This window comes from Xyrauchen texanus, chromosome 22, assembly GCF_025860055.1.
Source record: "Xyrauchen texanus isolate HMW12.3.18 chromosome 22, RBS_HiC_50CHRs, whole genome shotgun sequence".
In the NCBI taxonomy this organism is placed as follows: Eukaryota; Metazoa; Chordata; class Actinopteri; order Cypriniformes; family Catostomidae; genus Xyrauchen; species Xyrauchen texanus.
The window spans coordinates 30,877-53,917 of NC_068297.1; the positions used below are offsets into that span (position 1 = coordinate 30,877).

Consider the following 23,041-nt stretch of genomic DNA (forward strand, 5'->3'; position numbering starts at 1 on the left):
ACACACACAACTTCATCCTGACGACACACAAACACACACACAACTTCATCCTGACAACACACAAACACACAACTTCAGCTGATAACACACACACACACACACAACTTCAGCTGACAACACACACACACACACAACTTCATCCTGACAACACACACACACACAACTTCAGCTGCCAACACACACACACAAACACAACTTCAGCTGCCAACACACACACACACACACAACTTCAGCTGCCAACACACACACACACACACAACTTCAGCTGCCAACACACACACACACAACTTCAGCTGCCAACACACACACACACACAACTTCAGCTGCCAACACACACACACACAACTTCAGCTGCCAACACACACACACACACACAACTTCAGCTGACAACACACACACACACACACAACTTCAGCTGCCAACACACACACACACACACAACTTCAGCTGACAACACACACACACAACTTCATCCTGACGACACACAAACACACACACAACTTCAGCTGCCAACACACACACAACTTCAGCTGCCAACACACACACAACTTCAGCTGCCAACACACACACACACACACACACACACACACACACATTCAGCTGACAACACACACACACACACACACACTTCAGCTGACAACACACACACACACACACACCTTCAGCTGCCAACACACACACACACACACAACTTCAGCTGACAACACACACACACCTTCAGCTGACAACACACACACCTTCAGCTGACAACACACACACACACACACCTTCAGCTGACAACACACACACACACACACACATACATACACACACACACACAACTTCAGCTGACAACACACACACACCTTCAGCTGACAACACACACACACACACACACACACACACCTTCAGCTGACAACACACACACACACACACACACACACACACACACACACACACACACACACACACACACACACACAACTTCAGCTGAGTTACACGAGCAAATGTGATCAACACATTACTAAATGATTAGGGAGATTAACTGATTGATTATTGGTTCCGAATCTGCCTGTGTTTGGCAAATACAGTTTAACAGAAATAAATCAATAAAAATGGAACGAACCTCTCACGCTCCACTGATCTGTTTTTTCTGTTCGAAGTCTGTTCATTAGCAAACCAACAGATCCATAATATGACAAACTCCACACGCAAACTAATCGATTAAAGTAACACATGAACAAAAACATGTTGAAATCATGTTTAGGGTCCCTTTGATCAGCTACGTAACGCGCATAACGTTCATCGTTCCGCGCGCTTCTGTCCACACATCGCGCATGCGCACTAAACACTCGTACTGACCTCACAAAGATGGCGGCGTTACAGAACCAGACGCTATTTCCGGTAGAGACTTTCTTCATTTAAATTATATGAATTGAACTCAACAGCGCTGTAAACGAGTTGTCATGAATCTGTAATGTATTTTAAAGGAGTGTGGGATTTATAAGTGTTCTTCCGTGTGAGTATTTTTCTGTCTTTCGATTGTACCGGTGCGCGCGCAGCTGCTGCTCAAAATAAACAACACAATCAGACGAGCGCGTGATTAATTACTGACGATCAATCACTTCAATTGATCAACACGACTGATAATTTCACCACAACGAACACGACACGAGTCACAATTAAAAACACTGATAATTTGATTAACTAAAAAGGGGTTTAACTTTACTGTAAATACATGACACACGTTACACGATGTGTGTGTGTGCGTGTGAGAGAGAGAGTAACATGACATTTATAAGAAACCTGCATATTAATTGATCATGACTGCACGTTATAATTATGTTTTAATAAAGTATTTAAATGTGTTTTTATATCTGATTCAAGTGATTGAGATGGAAGAAGAAAATCAGCCACAAATCATGGAAGATGATGATGAAGATGAGGGGGCTTTTGAGTGGGATGCAGCACCCGAGGATGAGGGAGACTTTGATTGGTCAGAGAATGAAGATGATGAAGAGCAGGTGTTTGTGTCCAGATCAAGTCCGGCGGAGCGCAGCGGTCACATCGCAGTCACTGATGGCAGCTGTATGTTTGTTTGGGGGGGTTATAAGGTCAGTCACCGCCATCATTCAATTCTTTCTCATCTGTGGATGTCATCTCTACTGTGCTGAAGACAATGAAACTGTGTCTTTTATCAGAACGCTGATGCTGAAGCGCCGGGATTCATTGACTTGTACTTGCCCAAGAATGAAATCTGGATATTCAACATGGAGACGAGAAGATGGTAAATTTACTCCTGATGTCACATGAAAGAATAAAAGTGCTTTTGCTATTATTGACTGAGTTTGTGTTTTTACAGGAGAATGAAGCGTTCAGAAGGAGACGTGCCGAACTCCATGTCGGGCAGCTGTGGCGTGTGTGTGGATGGTGTTCTGTATCTGTTCGGTGGTCATCACGCCAGAGGAAACACCAACCTGGTGAAGATTTCCAACAATCCCACAGGACGATTCCAGATACACTTTTACATTTCAAACATGTTGCTTTTGCTTCTTTTGCTGCAGGTTTATCGTCTGCCGCTGCGAGCGTTTGAGTTGAGTTGGGAAAAGATGAGTGATCTGACGGGTCTGCCGCCGACATGTAAAGATAAACTGGGCTGCTGGATTCACAAAAACAAGTGTGTCTTCATCAAACATGAACTGGACAATAAGATGAGATCGAGTGCAACACTCATTGATCATATGTTTCTGTTCACTTCACACATGAACACATTTACTTCACGTTGTTATTTTGTCGTCTTGTTCACACAGACTGGTGTATTTCGGTGGCTACGGCTACATCGCACAACCGGGTCACAGAGGAACATTTGAATTGGATGAGAATTCGTTCATGGTGAGTCCGTTCATTATCATACAGGGTTTTTGATTCGTCTGATGATAATAAATGTAGAGATGACGTGATGTTTTTCAGGGGAATCACGCGGGCCGCGGGTGGAATAATCACATACACATTCTGGATCTGGAGACGTCGGCCTGGACTCAACCCATCACAAAGGTGAATCTGTTGTTATTCATGTATTCATCTGTGATCAGTCAATGATGAAACTCATTCACTCATGTGTGTCCACACAGGGAAACGCCCCGTCACCACGAGCAGCTCACGCGTGTGCCACGTTAGGAAACAGAGGTTATGTGTTTGGAGGACGTTATATGGTCAGTGTTTGTGTGATGAATGTCACTGTGAATGAAAACGCACACACTCACGTATATACAGTATATACATATACATACACACACACACTAATTATATGGTGAAATCATAATTTTTACACTGTATTGTCTAGTTAAATATATGAATAACATATAAACTGTCTTTGTAAGATTCTAACTGAGTTTTAAAAGTTCTCCACTTGTGAGAATCGTTCAGAATGAATAAAAACAGCCGTTATAGACCATTAATCATGTTTTAAATTTTGCACAACAGGATCATCGGCTGAATGATTTGTACTTCATTAATCTAGACACGTGGGAGTGGAGCGAGATGTGAGTTTCTAGTGTTGCTGAAATATTGTGAATATCTGTGAAATCTGATTCTAAACATGTGAATCTTGTGATGATTTTAGGTGTGTTCCTCAAAACGGTCCTGTCGGCCGCTCGTGGCATTCTCTCACACCAGTGTCACATGATCATCTCTTTCTATTTGGCGGCTTCACGACCAACAGAGAAACTCTGAGTGAGTGAAGCATACGAGACACAGACGAGACATAGACGAAACTCATACGAGACGCAGACGAGACTCAAACTAGACACAGACGAGATGCATACAAAACTCAGACGAGACGCATATGAGACGCATATGAGACGCAGACGAGACGAGACGCAGACGAGACACATACGAGACTCATACGAGACTCAAACTAGACACAGACGAGATGCATACGAGACGCATATGATACTCAGACGAGACTAATACGAGACGCAGAAGAGACGCATACGAGACTCAGACGAGATGCATACGATACTCAGACGAAACACAGACGAGACGAGACTCATACAAGGCTCATACGAGACTCAGACGAGACACATACAAGACACAGACGAGACTCATACGAAACTCATACGAGACGCAGACGAGACGCAGACGAGACTCAGACTAGACACAGACGAGATGCATACGAAACTCAGACGAGACGCATATGAGACGCAGACGAGACACATACGAGACTCATACGAAACACAGACGAGACGCAGACGACTCATACGAGACACATACGAGACTCAGACGAGACGCATACGATACTCAGACGAAACACAGACGAGACGAGACTCATACGAAACTCATACAAGGCTCAGACGAGACTCATACGATACTCATACGAAACACAGACGAGATGAGACTCATACGAAACTCATACGAGACACAGACGAGACTCAAACTAGACGCAGACGAGATGCATACGAGGCTCATACGAGACGCAGACGAGACTCAAACTAGACGCAGACGAGATGCATACGAGGCTCATACGAGACGCAGATGAGACGCATACAATACTCAGACGAAACACAGACGAGATGAGACTCATACGAGACGTAGATGAGACTCAAACTAGACGCAGACGAGATGCATACGAGGCTCATACGAGATGCAGACGAGATGCATACGAGGCTCATACGAGACGCAGATGAGACGCAGACGAGACTCAAACTAGACACAGACGAGATGCATACGAGACGCAGACAAGACGCATACGATACTCATACGAAACAGACGAGACGCATACGAGACACAGTTGAGACTCATACGAAATGCATACGAGACTCATACGAGACAAACAGATGTTTCATTGATGGGTTTGTTTTGTAGGTGACGCCTGGATTTACTGTGTCAGCACAAACGAGTGGAAAGTGTTTAAACACGAGCACACGGAGTGTCCCCGGTGCGTCAGTCGTCTGATATTCATCATGTCTGTTCAGTGTCACACGTGTTTCATGATGTTCACGTGTTTTCTGCAGATTGTGGCACACGGCGTGTTTTGGTGCTGATGGCGAGATGTTTGTGTTTGGAGGATGTGCTAATAATCTTCTCTCTCATCAACAAGCCGTGAGCAAAATATGCCAGAATAATCCCGTCAGAATGAGCGATTTCAATTATTAATGAATGAAATATCAAGACTTTACTCTTGTTACTAGCAGACAGTTCTTAAATAAATGTTTTATATTAATCGAGACCCAGGACTGTCAAGATAATTTATTATTTTATATTTAAAGAACATGAACTCTTCTGGTTCTCTTGTTAATTCATTGATTGTATTTGTGTTGTTATTTAAAGGCTCATAGTAATGAACTGTTGGTGTTCAGCGTTCAGCCCAAATCGCTGCTCAGGTGAGTTTATTTTCATCAAGTAGGATTTCGATTGGGCCCATAATGCTCTGAAACGGTTCTGATGTGTTCACTGCTGTTGGATCTTCAGGTTGTGTTTAGATGCGGCGGTCGAGCACCAGAAACATCTGGAGAACATGTGGAACGTTCTTCCCAAACATCTCCTGCATCGGGTCTCACAGAGAATAACGGCCGAATCCTAGAACACGACGACACGCTTCATCACGTCACACATGTCCAGAACAAGAATATTAGTGTGAAAACTCCGGACACTCGTCCTCAACGTCAGAGAAACACAAATATCCTTCATTTCATTTGACCATTTTTACTAAATATTTCCAGCATTAAATACACGTCATTAATAAGCCACATCAAACATGGACTTGTGTGGAGATTGTTACAAGTGTCATTTTTATGATTAAAATATTTCTCTTTATTACTAAACATTTAATTCTTTGTGTGCAAAAGATCCATTTATAATCACAATTCTGAATCCGATTTCAACACTTCTGTTTTTAATTCTGTCAATATCATCACAACTCTGATCATTATTTTAATAAAGAAACCTGAAGTGTGTTTAATAACTCAGCGACAGATTCTTTTAATGTTCATCAGACTTGATTAAATAACTGAAGATGGGTTTATTAACGGGTTTTAGTGAAAGTGTTCTCCCTTATTTTCATTTCTTTTGTACAAGAATAGAATTCATGTGATGGATTGTGAATAAAAACAAAGCTTACGCCATGTTTCATTCATTCTGTTATAAAATATAACATTTATTTGAAATATTTAGTCATTGAAAACACAATTATAAGCATCTCTGGATCAGAATTGTGTTGAGCTTCACTTCTTCTTGACTGTTACAAGGTTCGGAGCAGAAACCTTCACTTTTCCCGGCATGTTTCTGGACAGATCCGTGTCCTGTAAGACAGCAGCATCATGACGTCACAGAATCATGATGATCAACGATCAGACGCAGGAAATATGATAATAATACCTTCACACTGCGGAACAAATCTTTCTCTCGTGTGCTGACGTCTTTCGCTCGTGTGAAGTTCAACACGGCCGTGCGGGCAGCTACAGTCCAGAGATCACATGTTATATTCACACTTTACATCATCACATTCAACTTCAAAACAATCTTTACCTTTGCCCTTTTTCTGTGTCCCAGGAGTTAATTTGACTTTGAACCTGAAGACAAAACAGAGCACATTTTCTTCAGTAACTCGTTTGACATTATTCGGATATTTTTACTAAACAGGTTTATGTTTTATTTGGGTCTGTGGATCAGTGGGATGTGTGTTTGTGGATGCGCGCCTGCGGATCGGTGGGTTTTCTGGATTTGGCAGACGCTTTTATCCAAAGTGACTTACAGTGCACTTATTACAGGGACAATCCCCCCGGAACAACCTGGAGTTAAGTGCCTTACTCAAGGACACAATGGTGGTGACTGTGGGGATCGAACCAGCAACCTTCTGAGTACCAATGTATTATACAGAGCACTTATTACAGGGACAATCCCCCCGGAGCAACCTGGAGTTAAGTGTCTTACTCAAGGACACAATGGTGGTGACTGTGGGGATCGAACCAGCAACCTTCTGAGTACCAATGTATTATACAGAGCACTTATTACAGGGACAATCCCCCCGGAGCAACCTGGAGTTAAGTGTCTTACTCAAGGACACAGTGGTGGTGACTGTGGGGATCGAACCAGCAACCTCCTGAGTACCAATGTATTATACAGAGCACTTATTACAGGGACAATCCCCCCGGAGCAACCTGGAGTTAAGTGTCTTACTCAAGGACACAATGGTGGTGACTGTGGGGATCAAACCAGTGACCTTCTGATTACCAGTTTAGTGTTTTAGACCAACACACCACCACCACTCTAAGGGTTGTGTGTTTGTGTGTGTTCCTCATGGGATCAAAGAGTTAAATGGGGGTAAAACGTACTTGTAGTTGGAGAGTGCCATGTACGGAGCACAGACTGGCACTGCGAACATCAACACATCGTCCATGTGTGGCACACCGGTCAAAGAGTCCAGAATGTTTTCACCTTCCTGAATGACAACATAAAAACAAATCAAATCACAACATATTGTGTCTCTATAATCTGACTACAGTAACCCACACTGTGAAATACTCTCCGATACGGTTCTGTTACTTGCATTAAACTTTGAGACAAAATATCCATGTTATAAATCCGTTATAAACTTAATTACACTGTTATAAATGATTGAGAATTCATCCTGCAGCACATGAGAGTAACACACGCGGATGCCGCTGTTCTGCACAAAGCGACAACTGAACGAGTATTTATAAAACAAGAGCACGGCATTCTGGGTAGTAAGATGTTTTTATCTTCACTCACTTCAGCGGCGGGATTCTCCGTGTCCTCCGTCTCCTGAAACACAATCATGACATCATCAGTCAGTTCCTCTGTTTCTGATATTCAGTCAATAATTCATAATAATAGCATCAATCATACAGAGAGACCCAAACATCTCCTGTAGAAGTGTGTGACCTTCTCGTGACCTCCTCCGAGCAGATCTTCATGATCTTCAGCAGGTTCTCCTATTGTCCCGCTGCTCGTATGTTCGGGTTCTCGTGGTTTCACCGCAGGTTTCTGCGGAACTTTCTTCACTCGTTCGACACTCTTTTTTTCTTTCTTGCTCTTTTTTTCTTTCTCCTCTTTTTTGGATCCTGCGGACTGATGACATCACGTGTGAACGACACGTTTATCTGATCAAGTGACTGAAAACACATATGAAGAATGACAGTGACATGCAGAACTGACCCCCAATAACCTCATCATCATCTGCCGGTCTTCTTCATCCTGGTCTTTATATTTGTCCTTCATCTTCTTCAGTTTGTTCTGATGATGAACAGAAGAATCATCATGTGATGTCATAATGTGTTTCATTGATTACATCATATAGAGTTTGTTTTCAGACCTTCTGTCCTCTCTTGAGCGGCTGATTGGCTGTTGAGCTCTTACACGCGTGTGCGTCGTCACTTGTGCTTTGCGTTTCCTGTTGTTTGGCATCTGTTTCCTGCACATCATCCGTGTGGTCATGTGTCTGCTTCTTCATGTCTCTGATGACAGTGAGGATGTTTCATTAGTTTGTATGTGTTCATGTAATCGTTGTTTTTACATTTCCTCTTAGTTACCGTCTCTGTCGGGCTGTCAGGTGTTTTATGCCGTGTGAGTCTGTGTTCGCCTGCGGGACAAACAAACATTTATTCGTCACATTTCAAGCAGAATCTTTATTGAAGTGTGTCATGTGATCTGACAGTTTGAAGCCCACCTGATGTGACACTTCCTGTTTGAAAGCATCACTCTGAAGCGTCCTGCGGCGAGAGACACAAACACAAGTCAACACACGTGTGTGAACACATGATCTTCTGAACACAACACATGTTTGTTTGTCACCTGTTGTGCTGGAGGTGTGACAGTGAGATGTTGGTATCAGGGAAGTGAATCTCTGCACTGGAATCTTCAGCAGTTTCTTCTTCATCTTCCTCCTCAATCTTCTGATCTTCAGTCTCATCTTCATCATCTGCTGCGGTTCTGCTGGAATCCTCTTCCTCGTTCCCACTGTCTTCACCTGACACACAATAAACACGTCATGAACGGTTAAGAATGAGAGGATCTGAAGATGGTTGATGACATGAATGTGATGTCACACCGATGAGCTCCTCCTCTTCCTCCTGCACTTCTGTGTTGGACGTCACGTCCTGCTCTTCCTCCTCCAATGTCTTCATCTTTCTCTCTCCACGATGTCTAAAGACACTCTGATCATCCACCTACAATAAGAAGAAATCATGTGACAGGAAACGGAATGTCCTTCTGGTCACATGACCGCAGGAAGTACAGCACACGCAGAACACAATGCATTACGGGCTTCAGTGTGTCGATCCAGAACTCTTACTGGTTTGAACCTACAACCCTTCAGTTAGCAGCACAGATCTTTAACCACTAAGCCACATCATTTGAACAGTGATGTCATTGTATCATGTGGCGTGATGTCATCGTTTGATGTTTTACCTTGAAGAGAAACCCGTAGCCCATAATCAGATAAGACGGCGGCAGAAAGTTTTTCTTCCCTGTGGAAAATACGAAATATTGAATCATGAAACTCCACACGCGTCAGAATATCACATGACGTGAACACAGATGATCAATATTCACCTCGAATCATGAAGCTTCCGGTGGTCAGATATTCTCCTGTCGGCGCTGTTTTAGAAACCTGCACACAATAAAACACTGCAGTACATGTACACACATATCTTATATAGTGACATCACACACATGATGAAGATGATTCTGCACACAGTGACTCTCACAACGACTCACATGTGGCGGTTTTAGTATGTGCGGTGTCGTGACACGAGATCACATGGAGCACTGTACAGTCTGAACCAGTGAACGATGAGACACACATAAATGCTCTGAACACGTCTTCAGTTCATGAAACATGTTCAGCGGTTCGTGCTGTTCTGTGCTCTTCCAAACGGATGTTTTTGGCCTTCAGTGGAATATTTCTCCACACTTTTACAGCCGTACTGGTGCTGCTGTGCTGAAATGTTTGTGCACACGCTCCGTTTAGACTAATCCAGATTTATTAACAATAAACGACAGTAAGAACAAATTCATCTGAACACAAACTTGTGAATGTTTCAGTAGAACTTTTCCTGTCCGTATAAGAACATTTTCACCAGTATTGACCAGGAAAGAAGATGCAGATCATTAAACACGTGTGGACACAACTGTGGCGTGTTGTCACACTGTATGGGGTAAGTTGTCACAGGTTTTATGTGAACATTAGGAGGTCACTTTCCCCACATCATCACCACCAAAACACAATCTAACCCTACATTTAAACACCTGCCCCAAGAACGTGTGACAACATGCCCCAACTTGACCAATAAAACCTTTGTCCCATAAGAACACATTTACACCTCTTCTGTCGACTCGTGTCTTCATGAGGACAGTGTAATCTCATTATGTTTGCTTGTTCACTGACAATATGATTGTGAAACGTTACTTTGGAGAGTAAAAGTCACAAAAATGGATGAATTTAAGAGTGTGTGAGACACTAAACCTCTGCTACAGAAAACCCATTTGTGCAATCAGATTGTTCAGATCAGTTTCTAGAAATGACACAGAACAGAATCAAACTATCATAACATTCAACAGATTAATATTTCACCCACACCGATCATATCTCTTCTGAAGACATTAAACCACTGGAGTTTTATGGATTACGTTTATGCTGCCTTTATGTGCTTTTTGGAGCTTCAAATTCTGGTCGCCATTCACTTGCATTGTATGGATCTACAGAGCTGAAATATTCTACTGAAAATCTTCATTTGTGTTCTGGTGAAGACAGAGTGTCACACACATCTGGGATGGCATGAGGGTGAGTAAATGATGACAGATCATTTTTGGAGAACTGTCCCTTTTAATGAATCACATGTTTGACACATAAATTAGGACAGTTCACATATGATGCTGCCGTATCACCTCACCTGATTGTGATGGACCCACCACGCGCTGGTGATCACTTTAGCGTCCCACGCGGCGCTGTAGCACACAGCCATCGTCCCGGCCTCAGTTAGCGTTCGGGGGGGGACGGCCTCACCTGAGGAACCAAAACAACTTCACCATCATGAGCAGAACAACAGCTGTGTGTTTGAATGAAACAGTCTCACTCATAGACGAGAGCTTCAGACTGACATCTGACATATATCAATGATAAATGAATCATGAGTGTCTTCTGATCATGATAATTGTATGTGTTGAGATCATGTGATGTTCTGCACCAGACGGGTTCTTGATCACGCAGCTCGTGGCTCCGTGAAGATCTGCATGAACATAAACATCTCCTGAGGAAACACAGAATCACAGCAAACGATTAAGAACATACAAACGGTTTATTCCATTACAGCAGAATGACGTGCCGTCTGTCACACCTGCTCTCAGGTAACGTTTGACGATCAGCTCGTTCTGCTGCTGGTCTCGTCCTGCGATGAGCAAATAATTCTCTGAGCTGATGAACCACAGAAACTTCTCAAACCTGCAAATAAACAATGAGTAACAAATGAACACAACATTTGATTGTTGAGAGCAGTGGTTCCCAACCTTATTATAATGCGTTTCCATGCCAACAAGGTATGCACTTTTAATATGTTTTTAGCAGTTTTGCAGTGCGCGGTTATAATGTTGCAGTGTGCCGTTATAATGTTGCAGTGCGTGGTTTTGACGTTGCATTGCATGGTTTTGACGTTGCAGTGCGCGGTTTTGAAGTTGCAGTGCGTGGTTATGACGTTGCCGTGCTCGGTTTTGAAGTTGCAGTGCGCGGTTATGACGTTGCAGTGCGCGGTTATCGTGTTGCAGTGCGTGGTTATGGTGTTGCAGTACGTGGTTATAATGTTGCAGTGCATGGTTATGGTGTTGCAGTGCGTGGTTATAATGTTGCAGTGCGTGGTTATCGTGTTGCAGTGCGTGGTTATCGTGTTGCAGTGCGTGGTTATGGTGTTGCAGTACGTGGTTATAATGTTGCAGTGCGTGGTTATGGTGTTGCAGTGCGTGGTTATGGTGTTGCAGTGCACGGTTTTGACGTCGCAGTGCGTGGTTTTGAAGTCACCGTGCTCGGTTATGATGTTGCAGTGCGCGGTTATGGCGTTGCAGTGCGCGGTTATGGCGTTGCAGAGCGTGGTTATGGCGTTGCAGTGCGCGGTTATGACGTTGCAGTGCGCGGTTATAACGTTGCAGTGCGCGGTTATCACGTTGCAGTGCACGGTTATCACGTTGCAGTGTGTGGTTTTGACGTTGAAGTGCGTGGTTATGACGTTGCAGTACGTGTTTATAATGCAGTGCGTGGTTATGGCGTTGCAGTACGTGGTTATGGCGTTGCAGTGCGTGGTTATGATGTTGCAGTGCGTGGTTATGGTGTTGCAGTGCGCGGTTATGGCGTTGCAGTGCGCGGTTATGGCGTTGCAGAGCGTGGTTATGGTGTTGCAGTGCGCGGTTATGACGTTGCAGTGCGCGGTTATAACGTTGCAGTGCGCGGTTATCACGTTGCAGTGCACGGTTATCACGTTGCAGTGTGTGGTTTTGACGTTGAAGTGCGTGGTTATGACGTTGCAATACGTGTTTATAATGCAGTGCGTGGTTATGGCGTTGCAGTACGTGGTTATGGCGTTGCAGTGCGTGGTTATGATGTTGCAGTGCGTGGTTATGGTGTTGCAGTGCGCGGTTATGACGTTGCAGTGCGCGGTTATAACGTTGCAGTGCGCAGTTATCACGTTGCAGTGCACGGTTATCACGTTGCAGTGTGTGGTTTTGACGTTGAAGTGCGTGGTTATGACGTTGCAGTACATGTTTATAATGCAGTGCGTGGTTATGGCATTGCAGTACGTGGTTATGGCGTTGCAGTGCGTGGTTATGGCGTTGCAGTGCGTGGTTATGGCGTTGCAGTGCGTGGTTATGGTGTTGCAGTGCGTGGTTATGGTGTTGCAGTGCGTGGTTATGGTGTTGCAGTGCGTGGTTATGATGTTGCAGTGCGTGGTTATGATGTTGCAGTGCGTGGTTATGATGTTGCAGTGCGTGGTTATGATGTTGCAGTGCGTGGTTATGGTGTTGCGTGGTTATGATGTTGCAGTGCGTGGTTATGATGTTGCAGTGCATGGTTATGATGTTGCAGTGCGTGGTTATGGTGTTGCAGTGCGTGGTTATGGTGTTGCAGTGCGTGGTTATGGTGTTGCAGTGCGTGGTTATGGTGTTGCAGTGCGTGGTTATGGTGTTGCAGTGCGTGGTTATAATGTTGCAGTGCGTGGTTATGGTGTTGCAGTGCGTGGTTATGATGTTGCAGTGCGTGGTTATGGTGTTGCAGTGCGTGGTTATGGTGTTGCAGTGCGTGGTTATAATGTTGCAGTGCGTGGTTATGATGTTGCAGTGCGTGGTTATGATGTTGCAGTGCGTGGTTATGATGTTGCAGTGCGTGGTTATTATGTTGCAGTGCGTGGTTATAATGTTGCAGTACGTGGTTATGGTGTTGCAGTGCGTGGTTATAATGTTGCAGTGCGCTTCATCCTCATGCAGATGTGTAAAGAGGCACTGGTCGGTTGAGTGACATTTCATAAAATTTTACAACAGTTGCCAGAGTGTTTTTGCAAGTTTTTATGTTGAGATTTTGCTTATCATGAGTTGACATATTGTCTTACTTGAATTGCATATTTTATCGATCGTTGACCCCCTCAAAGTGCTTGAGGTTCCGCGCCCCCACGGTGATCCCAGGTTGGGAACCACTGGTTTAGAGGACAGACAAACAGACGGGATGTTCAGCTTTACCAGTAGATCTTCCTGGCTTTCTGAATGCTGGTGACTGTTTGAACTTCTTTCAGTGTTTGTTTGGTCTTTTTCTCAGCAGATTTAAAGGCCTGTGAGACAAAAGCACACACAGAAAGTTCAACAGATGTGCGGTTATAAAAACAGATTCTGGAGTCGTGTCTCTTTTTACCTTTTGTGCCGCCTCGACAGTTTTCTGCTCTTTTTTGGCTGCTGTTCTCTTGTTGTCGTAATATCTGAAATAATATATATGAGATCTTCAATTTCCTCCTCCATAAACATGTTTTGCAGCAAACATCGCATCTGATCACACATTACAGTATTCATATAAACGACTCACTTCTTTGCATTAGCGTAAGCAGAAAGATTCAGATCGACGTCCACTAGAATCGGTTTGTTCTTCTCAATCTTTCCCTTCTGTCCTTTATCTTTATTTTTATTCTTTTTTCCCTTCAAAGTGTCTGACAGCCCCACTGATGATGTCACATCCTCCTGATCGACCTCACCTTCCTCTGAGCTGACAAACGGGTTCCTGTGTAATTAATTAAAATTAAAGTGTAATTGTGTCTCTTCCAAAGTTTGGATCCAAAACCGTAATGAAACAGACATCTTTAATGTTCATGTCTCGTACTTGAGCAGCATGGTCATGTGATTGCTCTGTAGTTTGAGTTCTTTAATGGCGCAGGCGACGGGGTCACCGGCCGCTTGAGCTTCTTTCACTATCTGAGCGATCTCAATCCAGTCCACCTGATTGGCCAGCGCGCTTTGCACCACCTGTAGAGCTCGTTCAACCATCTGAAGATTCATTTCTACCAGCTCGCCCTTCAACCGGTCCACCTCCTGCAGCACAACACATCACACAGTCATGTTCATGTACTGTAAAGAATCCACTTCCTTTTTTCTCTACACTAACAAACTCCTTGTGGAGTCACATTTGTCTTGTTCACTGAGGGCCGAAAGACATTATAAGGCCGTATTCACATATACTCCATGAGCAGGGCGTGACCAGAGCATTTGTTTCAGCGCCGATATTAACAGATCACAGCCTTCACATTCAGAGCGGGAGCCGCGAGGTGAATCTTCAGCAGTGAGCAGATCGTTTCAGCGTTGTGTCTGTTTTAGCCGGGCGACTCAGTTTAGGGTTAACAACATTAATCAATCACAACCAAGTACACTGATCAACATAAACAAGTGCACCTGACTGCCGACCGTTGTCATTGAAGCAACAATTTAAAGGAATATTCAGTGTTCAATAATTAATTTCATCTTGTTCCTCCTTTTCTTTAATAAATTAAAAAAAAAAAATAATAATATATGGCCTTTAAAGAACATAATTGCTGAAGGAACCCCGAGATCATTTATTTCCCAGTGCACCTCCGCAGCTCAGTCTCACAGAAGCCGACGCCCCCTCACAGAGCTCCAATAATATATCAAACAAACAACACTACAGATATGCACAACACATCTCTCCTGTTTGACCCGTGTGTACTGACATCAGAACATGTGAAGATCACACCTGAACCTGATGAAGAGCCTCCAGTCTCTGCTCGTGATCTCGTCTCACGTTCTCCAGTTTTTTTAAAGCTTGTTTCTCCTGATGGAGCGCTTTCATGTCCAACTTCTGACCCTCCATCTTAGAGAAGAACTCATCCACCGCCTGCCATCACACACACACACACACACACACACACACACACACACACACACACACGTCAAACCTCCAGCCATCATCTCCACACAGAAACACTTTCAAGAGTACAAACCTTATTAAAAGACTCAAACTCCACATGAGGACTTTTTACATGTTGGCAAAAGAGAAACGGATGAAACTCTTCATACCTGTTCAACAGAAGAGAGTTTTATTCTTGCACAACAACATGATAAAACATGAAAGAAGTGAAAGCAGAGATCAGATCATCATACGTGAGCAGTTCTTCATCAGGTCGATCCGCACACATGCTCGGCTTCTTCACACTCTTCTGTACGATAAAGCCCTGAAAGTGAACAGACGGAAATGAAGCTTCATCCAGACAACAGGAAATACATCAGTGTTCTTTATTCCTAACAGAGGAAACACCTTTCCACTGAAGTTTGCCGTCTTCTCCATGTAATCTTCAGCCATCTGTAAAGCCTCCAGGATTTTAGGACCCGCTGCAGAGAACGGAAAGATCTTTCCGTGAGGAATGTTGCGTAGGAGATCATAACAACTCTTAACTTTATAGATAAATAACTGCAATGAGCTGATTTTACCCAGAGAAACATCAAACTGACTGTCTGTTTTCATAAGTCCGGGCAGTCCGAGCGCCATGAGACAGTGTTCGATGAGAGGACCGCCATACGCTGCACAAACACAACAATATATGAAGATACACATGCTGCACATGATAAAAATGATGTTTATGACACGTGACATACGGAGGTGAGGATTGAGAATCCTTTTCACTTGCTCTCCATTCGGAGCGCTCGACAAGATCTGTGTGAGTCTGAGGAGACACAAACGAGAAGATTCAGTCTGACTGTAATAAACAGTGTGTAACAGGTGTTATTACACTCATATATGTACCTGTCCAGACTGATGAGCGGTTCTGCAGGTCTGGCGTTCTCCACAGGATATCTCTCTCTCACGGCGATCTTCACGTCTTCAGCTTCACCTTCAGCCGTGCGGAAACGCAGCAGATTCAAGATGAGGAACTCGTGATCAGTCAGAATTATGTTCCCCTGAAAAACAACCATTAACTGATTCATGTATCAGTTCATTGATTCATTAATAACAGTGTTGTGATGAAGTTCTCACACGGTCATAAAGCTCCAGAATCAGATGATACGCCGCCTCCTCTGATCCGAACTGGATGTCGATGATTCGGTCGACACCGAGCTGCTTCACATGAACCAGACGCCTGGACTTCAGGTGTTTTCGACACTGACACATCCAACAGAATCACTCAGTAAAATTATAATGACATTTATGAACTTATAATATAATAATGAATCTTTACTTTCATGGCAAATCCAGATGGCATGATGTTTTTGGGCCAATCAAACTCAGTGCGGTGAATCCTGATGCCAGACTCGATCAATAACACGGATTTAGTGTCCGGCCTGAAGAAACATTCACACATTATATCTGACACAGTGTGTGTGTATGTATGCGAGTATGTACGTATGTGTGAGTTAATGAGTAATTGTGTGTGTAAGTGTGTGTGTGTGTGTGTGAGAGAGAGAGAGAGAGAGAGAGAGAGAGAGAGAGTGTGAGTGTCACTCACTTCTGCAGTCTTATCAAGTATGTTTTATTATCAATGTCATAGATGTTGTTCACCCGCATCCCGACACAGCTGCGCAAATAAATCACACAATCATCATGAAACATATTAATAGCGATTAATAACGGCGGTATATTAGCATGAATGACGTCAGTAAACCTGATCAGATCCAACGACACGTCAATATGGTTAAAGTCAAGTCAAGTGACTTATTAGGAAATATTAAAGATTATTGTTCTTACTTGGCGTTGATTTCAGCAATCACCGCTCTGATATCCACCGTATTAAACCTGCCCTTCATGATTATTGATTAATGTATATTATAAACTCTGATTTCAGACATCTAACACGCGTGATGTCTCTACGCCGACTGTGTGCGCATGCGCGTCTGTGCGTTACGGAAGCCCGTTCGTGTTTTATCCAGGCGACCAATAAATAAAATAATAACAATGAAACAAAACGCGCTTTAATGGATTCATGATCTAACGATAATAATAATCAATACATTTATAAATGCGAGGTGTTGCGACAGCTGTATTAAGAATGTCCTGTGATATGTGTTCATTAAATGGACATTTGTTCTGCTGTAATTCGACATTCTAAACGCTTTGAAATGAAAAACTAAATTCAGTGTAAATGTGTATAAATGAGACGCGTCAGACTGAATCAGCGATGGAGCGCCGGAATCACCTTATACACAGAGGTGAGAATCATCGATTCATATCGAATAATATCGTTCGGTGGGAGGGGTCATGTGCATGGTGACCTCGGGCTGCAGGTCAGAGTTCAGGCGCGCTCCGTTGTCATGGTGACCGCGTGTCTCGCGCTGAAGCTGCATTAGAATGAATGTTTGTGTAATGAACACATTAATTAAATGTCGCCTTCGTTTATTCGACATATAATTTAAGCGTCCGTGTGTGTGTGATGCGGAATGAAAAGTACGTCAAATCGATAGAAACATTCACTCTTTTAATGTCATATACTTCATCTGTGTGTGTTTGATTTACAGATTACAGAATCATCAAGAAGATCGGAGAAGGAACGTTCTCTGTGGTGATGAAGGTCCAGAGCTTGAAGGACAGTAAACATTACGCCTGTAAAACCATGAAACAGACCATCAAGAGGTATGACGTCATCTCAGCCTGCCCATGACACTGAGGTCACATGTTTAACCCCTTCATATGCTTCACTCAAGTCAAGTGGTTTTTATTGTCGTTTCAACCATATACAGTTAGTACAGTACACAGCGAAACGAGACAACGTTCCTCCAGGACCATGTGCTACATAAAACAACATAGTACAAACACAGAACCACATGAGACTACACGACTAAATAACATACCTATACAAAAACTCAATCAGTTATATGTGACTTGTTGTCAGTGTGGATCAGGCTCATAATCTGAGAGAAGTTCAAGCCATGAAGAGGTTGAGTCCACATCCAAACATCCTGCTGCTTCATGAACTCCTTTAGTGAGTATTGATCACCGCTGCAGTATATGAGTCCCAATATCTGCAGATGATTGACAGATCCAGCTGATCACACTGTTGTCTTACAGCGACCGTGACACTGGAACTCTGTCATTGATCTGTGAACTCATGGAGATGAACATCTACGAGTTCATTAAAGGTGCCGTATGTTTATTTCACTGACATCATTGTGAGGTTTAGGATTTATAACGTCATGAATTATGATGTTCACCTGCAGGGCGGCAGAACCCGTTACCGGAGAGTAAAGTCAAACACTACATGTATCAGCTGTGCCGGTCTCTGGATCACATGCACAGGTGACTGTAGTGTACACTTCACACCCTCAGTAGTGTGCATCATGTGTGACTGTAGTGTACACTTCACACCCTCAGTAGTGTACATCAAGTGTGACTGTAGTGTACACTTCACACCCTCAGTAGTGTGCATCATGTGTGACTGGAGTGTACACTTCACACCCTCAGTAGTGTGCATCATGTGTGACTGGAGTGTACACTTCACACCCTCAGTAGTGTGCATCATGTGTGACTGGAGTGTACACTTCACACCCTCAGTAGTGTGCATCATGTGTGACTGTAGTGTACACTTCACACCCTCAGTAGTGTGCATCATGTGTGACTGTAGTGTACACTTCACACCCTCAGTAGTGTGCATCATGTGTGACTGGAGTGTTCACTTCACACCCTCAGTAGTGTGCATCATGTGTGACTGGAGTGTACACTTCACACCCTCAGTAGTGTGCATCATGTGTGACTGGAGTGTACACTTCACACCCTCAGTAGTGTGCATCATGTGTGACTGGAGTGTACACTTCACACCCTCAGTAGTGTGCATCATGTGTGACTGTAGTGTACACTTCACACCCTCAGTAGTGTGCATCATGTGTGACTGGAGTGTACACTTCACACCCTCAGTAGTGTGCATCATGTGTGACTGTAGTGTACACTTCACACCCTCAGTAGTGTGCATCATGTGTGACTGGAGTGTAACTGTTGATCTCTGTTGCAGTAATGGAATATTCCACAGAGACGTGAAGCCTGAGAATATCTTGATCAAAGTAAGTGAAATGACATGACTCCAAACTGTGGTGAAGAGCTTTTAAACGTGTCAATAGCGTGTCTGTTCCTCACAGGATGATGTGTTGAAGCTGGCAGACTTCGGTTCCTGCAGGAGCATCTACTCCAAACCTCCACACACCGAATACATCTCCACACGCTGGTACCGCGCGCCCGAGTGTTTGCTGACAGACGGCCATTACTCTCAGAAGATGGACATGTGGAGTGCTGGATGTGTCTTCTTTGAGATCTTCAGGTGAATGATCATGTGTCATGTGTTTGTTGTTGTCATCATCCTGTTCTGATTGGTCGTTCCAATGTCTTCTAGTTTGACTCCTCTGTTTCCTGGACGGAACGAGTTGGACCAGGTCAACAAAATCCACGATGTTCTCGGCGCTCCAGACGGTGCACTGCTGCAGAAGTTCAAACGGTAAGTTTATATTAAAAACAAGATATGAATAATTCTTCTATAACTACACAAGACAGGAGAGAAGCGCTTCATCTTGGGATGTCTGTGTCTGTTGAAGGTCTCGTACCGCACACTTTGATTTCCCTCCTCGTAAAGGCTGCGGGATTTCTCCGCTCATTCCTCATTGCTCTGCAGTCAGTCTGTCTCTGCTGCACCAGATGTTGACCTATGACCCAGACGAACGCATCAGCGCGCGCACGGCACTGCAACACTCCTGCTTCAGAGAACTGCGGTGAGCTGCGACTGACACAACCATCTTGACTGTTTCATACTTCTGATCTGTCTCTGAAACAGGAACATTTATGAATGTTGTCTACAGCGGTGCCAGAGATGAAGGGTTCATGTTGTCTCTGTTGAACAGTAATTGGCATAGTAACACCCATCCCGGTTTGAAAACACCCATTTTGTTTTGCAGAGACACAAGTATAAAGATTTCTCTTGCTTGAACACAAGATATAAACATGTTCATCTGTTCCTGCAGTTTAGTCACACATGACCTCTCTCGACCTCAAACACAATCCCTCTGTCACAAACACCCCCACAGAGGAAGTCTTGCATCGTTTACGCTCGTTCTTTCTCGTGTTCTCTCGTAGGATGGCCGAGAGAAAAGCAGTGAGTCTGCGTAAGGTGATCGGGACGGTAGAGGGAGAATCGAGCAGGACGCCCGCATCTGTGGATCAGCTGTTGCGAATGGGACGACATGGCAGAAGACAGGTGACGTACCCGATTGGCTGATTAACTGAAGCACTAACTTCACCGAGTGTCCTTCCAGAATCTACCGTCAGTCATATTCCTGACAGAACATTCCGGTTCAGTTCAAGTTCAGCTCAACCAGCAGCATTTGTGTCATAATGTTGATCGCCACAATAATTAATTTCATCTGGTTCCTCCTTTAATAAAGCACAAATGTGTGTTCCAGTGACACACTTATAATGCAAGTCAATGGGGTTTAATCTGTAAACATTAAAATACTGTTTCACAAGTATAAACACAAGACATGAACAATATGTGTGTGAACATGATTTTACTGTCATTAAATCACTTATTAATCACATCTGTGTGAAGATATGGACAATTATACAACTTTGTTGCCATGACGACACAATGACAACCATTAACTGATGATTTAAACAACTTTACAGCTCAAATAATCCACAAGTTTTAACAGCAGAATTAATGTAAGTGCTTTTATTAAATTATAAGCGTCACATTTCTGCCTTTAAACATCCAAAAATTGCCCCATTGACTTCCATTATAAGTGTGTCACTGGAACACACATTTGTGCTTTATTAAAGGAGGAACCAGATGAAATTAATTATTGTGCTGATCAACATTATGACACAAATGCTGCTGATTGAGATTCACTTGAACTTTATTAAACCCGGAATATTCCTTTAACACATTCTCACTGCAGTTATCTGAATGCTGTTGATTTAGATTATCCGGAATATTCTTTAAACAGACACAAACTCACATTGAAGCAGTTTTGTGCTGTCAGTGGTGCAGAATTACACACTTCTCTAAATTAATCCAAAATAATATACAGTATATCAGCAATCCTGCTCGATGTATCAGCCATTAAACAAAAGATCTTCTCTTAATGCATTTCATGTCCTAAAATGGCAAACAAAAGAGTTTTCATCTTTAAACAGGGATCAGTTTTGTTATTGACTTCTTTTCTGCAGCATATTAAACTCACGGGCGACCCTCTCAGCAGACGAAACGCCACACATCATTACCCTTTAGAGCTCCCGAAACTCAACGTTGTGGTCCCGACTCCAAAAACCCTCTACCCAGTGTCCACCTTCCCAACTCGGGACATTTCACACTGCGGCTCTCTTCCTGCCATCTCCAAAAAGTGCCACTCGCGTGTGACTAAAGTAAACACTTCAGATGTTCACGTGATTATGAAGAGAGTTTTTAACGGTTGTTAGTGAAGTATCTGTGAATCTCTTCTCTTTGTTTCATGATCTGAAAAGCCCAAAGAAGAGACGCATCGACTGAAGAGTTACTGCTTGCCGCCGCTACAGCACAATCAAGAGCGTTACTGAACACAACCGATGATGAAGTATTATTGCCACTAAAGGCCTTCGACCTACAGTTTTCTATTTGCTCACGTCAATTAAATAATTTTGTTCCAACATGTTGTTTTTAATGTCATGTTGCACTAAAAGTCCTTGAGCACTCACACACACACACACAGACTCACACCACACACACACACACTCACACAACACACACACTCACTCACACTCACTCACACACACACACTCACACACACACTCTCACACACACTCACACACTCACACAACACACACACACACTCACTCACACACACACACTCTCACACACAACACACACACTCACTCACACACACTCTCACACACAACACACACACTCACTCACACACACACACACACACACACACTCATATGGATTTAGCGGGCCAATGCAAACTATAATAACATCAGATATTAGTTACTTCAGAGCATTTTGTTTGACATTCTTTGTACATTCGAACATTTAAACACGTGCCAATCGTTTCACTCATTTAAAGACCTCGTCGTTCCTGCTGTTATTTCCTATTGAACATCTCTTGAAACATTCACAGATTATTCTGGATTGTTCAATACCGAGTTAATGCTGCATTACTTTGATCATAAAAGGGATTTAATTTGCGTTTGTTGCAAATCACCATGTTTTTACAACATATTGTTGTAGTATTTCTTTTAAAGGATCTTACCGTAACGCTCTGTAGACTCATTCACAGAACAACTATTAGATCATTCATTATTGTGTTTTACAGTAATGACTTTTAAATGTAGCAAACACAGTTCCCATTAGATACTGAACCCATTTAACTGCAAAACTAAACATGAAAACAAGGTTTTTCTTTGTTGGAAGAATGAAACACAAATGAGTTGATTTACCTGCTGTATAGCACCTGATGTTGATGTTATGTGTTAAACATGTTTATTAATTATACTGGACCACCAACAAATGCTCTGTAATAAAAGCAATACTTCATCTGCTGAATTAAACATCATCTCAACACAAAA

The 23,041-nt window shown here is 43.2% G+C and overlaps 3 protein-coding genes across 5 annotated transcripts; 2 read left to right on the plus strand and 1 right to left on the minus strand.

Annotated features, from left to right (window-relative positions):
• Positions 1–1,342: 1,342 nt before the first annotated feature.
• On the plus strand, positions 1,343–6,091 carry klhdc2 (kelch domain containing 2). 2 transcript variants are annotated; one of them, XM_052153039.1, is made up of 14 exons: positions 1,343–1,383; positions 1,867–2,093; positions 2,181–2,266; positions 2,342–2,459; positions 2,544–2,656; positions 2,790–2,871; positions 2,950–3,033; positions 3,111–3,191; positions 3,463–3,521; positions 3,602–3,711; positions 4,843–4,915; positions 4,992–5,079; positions 5,308–5,360; positions 5,449–6,091. In XM_052153039.1, exons 2-14 carry the CDS (start codon positions 1,875–1,877, stop codon positions 5,558–5,560), a joined length of 1,278 nt encoding a protein of 425 aa, XP_052008999.1. In that variant the 5' UTR covers positions 1,343–1,383; positions 1,867–1,874; the 3' UTR covers positions 5,561–6,091. The 2 variants fall into 2 exon arrangements, with proteins under 2 accessions (XP_052008999.1, XP_052009000.1); XM_052153040.1 differs by lacking the exon at positions 1,343–1,383 and adding an exon at positions 1,391–1,498.
• A 12-nt stretch (positions 6,092–6,103) lies between these two features.
• On the minus strand, positions 6,104–17,349 carry LOC127662069 (ribosome quality control complex subunit NEMF-like). Of its 2 annotated transcripts, XM_052153036.1 has the most exons (32): positions 17,213–17,349; positions 16,974–17,042; positions 16,707–16,809; positions 16,505–16,630; positions 16,274–16,428; positions 16,126–16,193; positions 15,961–16,050; positions 15,788–15,861; positions 15,634–15,704; positions 15,474–15,549; positions 15,227–15,367; positions 14,342–14,550; positions 14,051–14,242; positions 13,883–13,946; positions 13,714–13,802; positions 11,334–11,437; positions 11,184–11,246; positions 10,890–11,002; positions 9,550–9,607; positions 9,406–9,464; positions 9,047–9,164; positions 8,791–8,965; positions 8,666–8,708; positions 8,529–8,578; positions 8,312–8,453; positions 8,155–8,232; positions 7,882–8,067; positions 7,729–7,761; positions 7,311–7,417; positions 6,505–6,548; positions 6,355–6,434; positions 6,104–6,278 (listed from the first exon to the last, which is right to left on the minus strand). In XM_052153036.1, the coding sequence occupies exons 1-32, from the start codon at positions 17,269–17,271 to the stop codon at positions 6,201–6,203; spliced, it is 3,117 nt and encodes a 1,038-aa protein (XP_052008996.1). In that variant the 5' UTR covers positions 17,272–17,349; the 3' UTR covers positions 6,104–6,200. The 2 variants fall into 2 exon arrangements, with proteins under 2 accessions (XP_052008996.1, XP_052008995.1); XM_052153035.1 differs by having other exon boundaries at positions 15,961–16,193.
• Positions 17,350–17,413: 64 nt separating this feature from the next.
• Positions 17,414–23,041, plus strand: LOC127662071 (MAPK/MAK/MRK overlapping kinase-like). Its single transcript, XM_052153038.1, has 12 exons — positions 17,414–17,673; positions 17,980–18,094; positions 18,354–18,443; positions 18,530–18,600; positions 18,679–18,757; positions 19,467–19,515; positions 19,591–19,769; positions 19,842–19,943; positions 20,041–20,214; positions 20,576–20,696; positions 21,668–21,862; positions 21,962–23,041. Exons 1-12 carry the CDS (start codon positions 17,607–17,609, stop codon positions 22,031–22,033), a joined length of 1,314 nt encoding a protein of 437 aa, XP_052008998.1. The 5' UTR covers positions 17,414–17,606; the 3' UTR covers positions 22,034–23,041.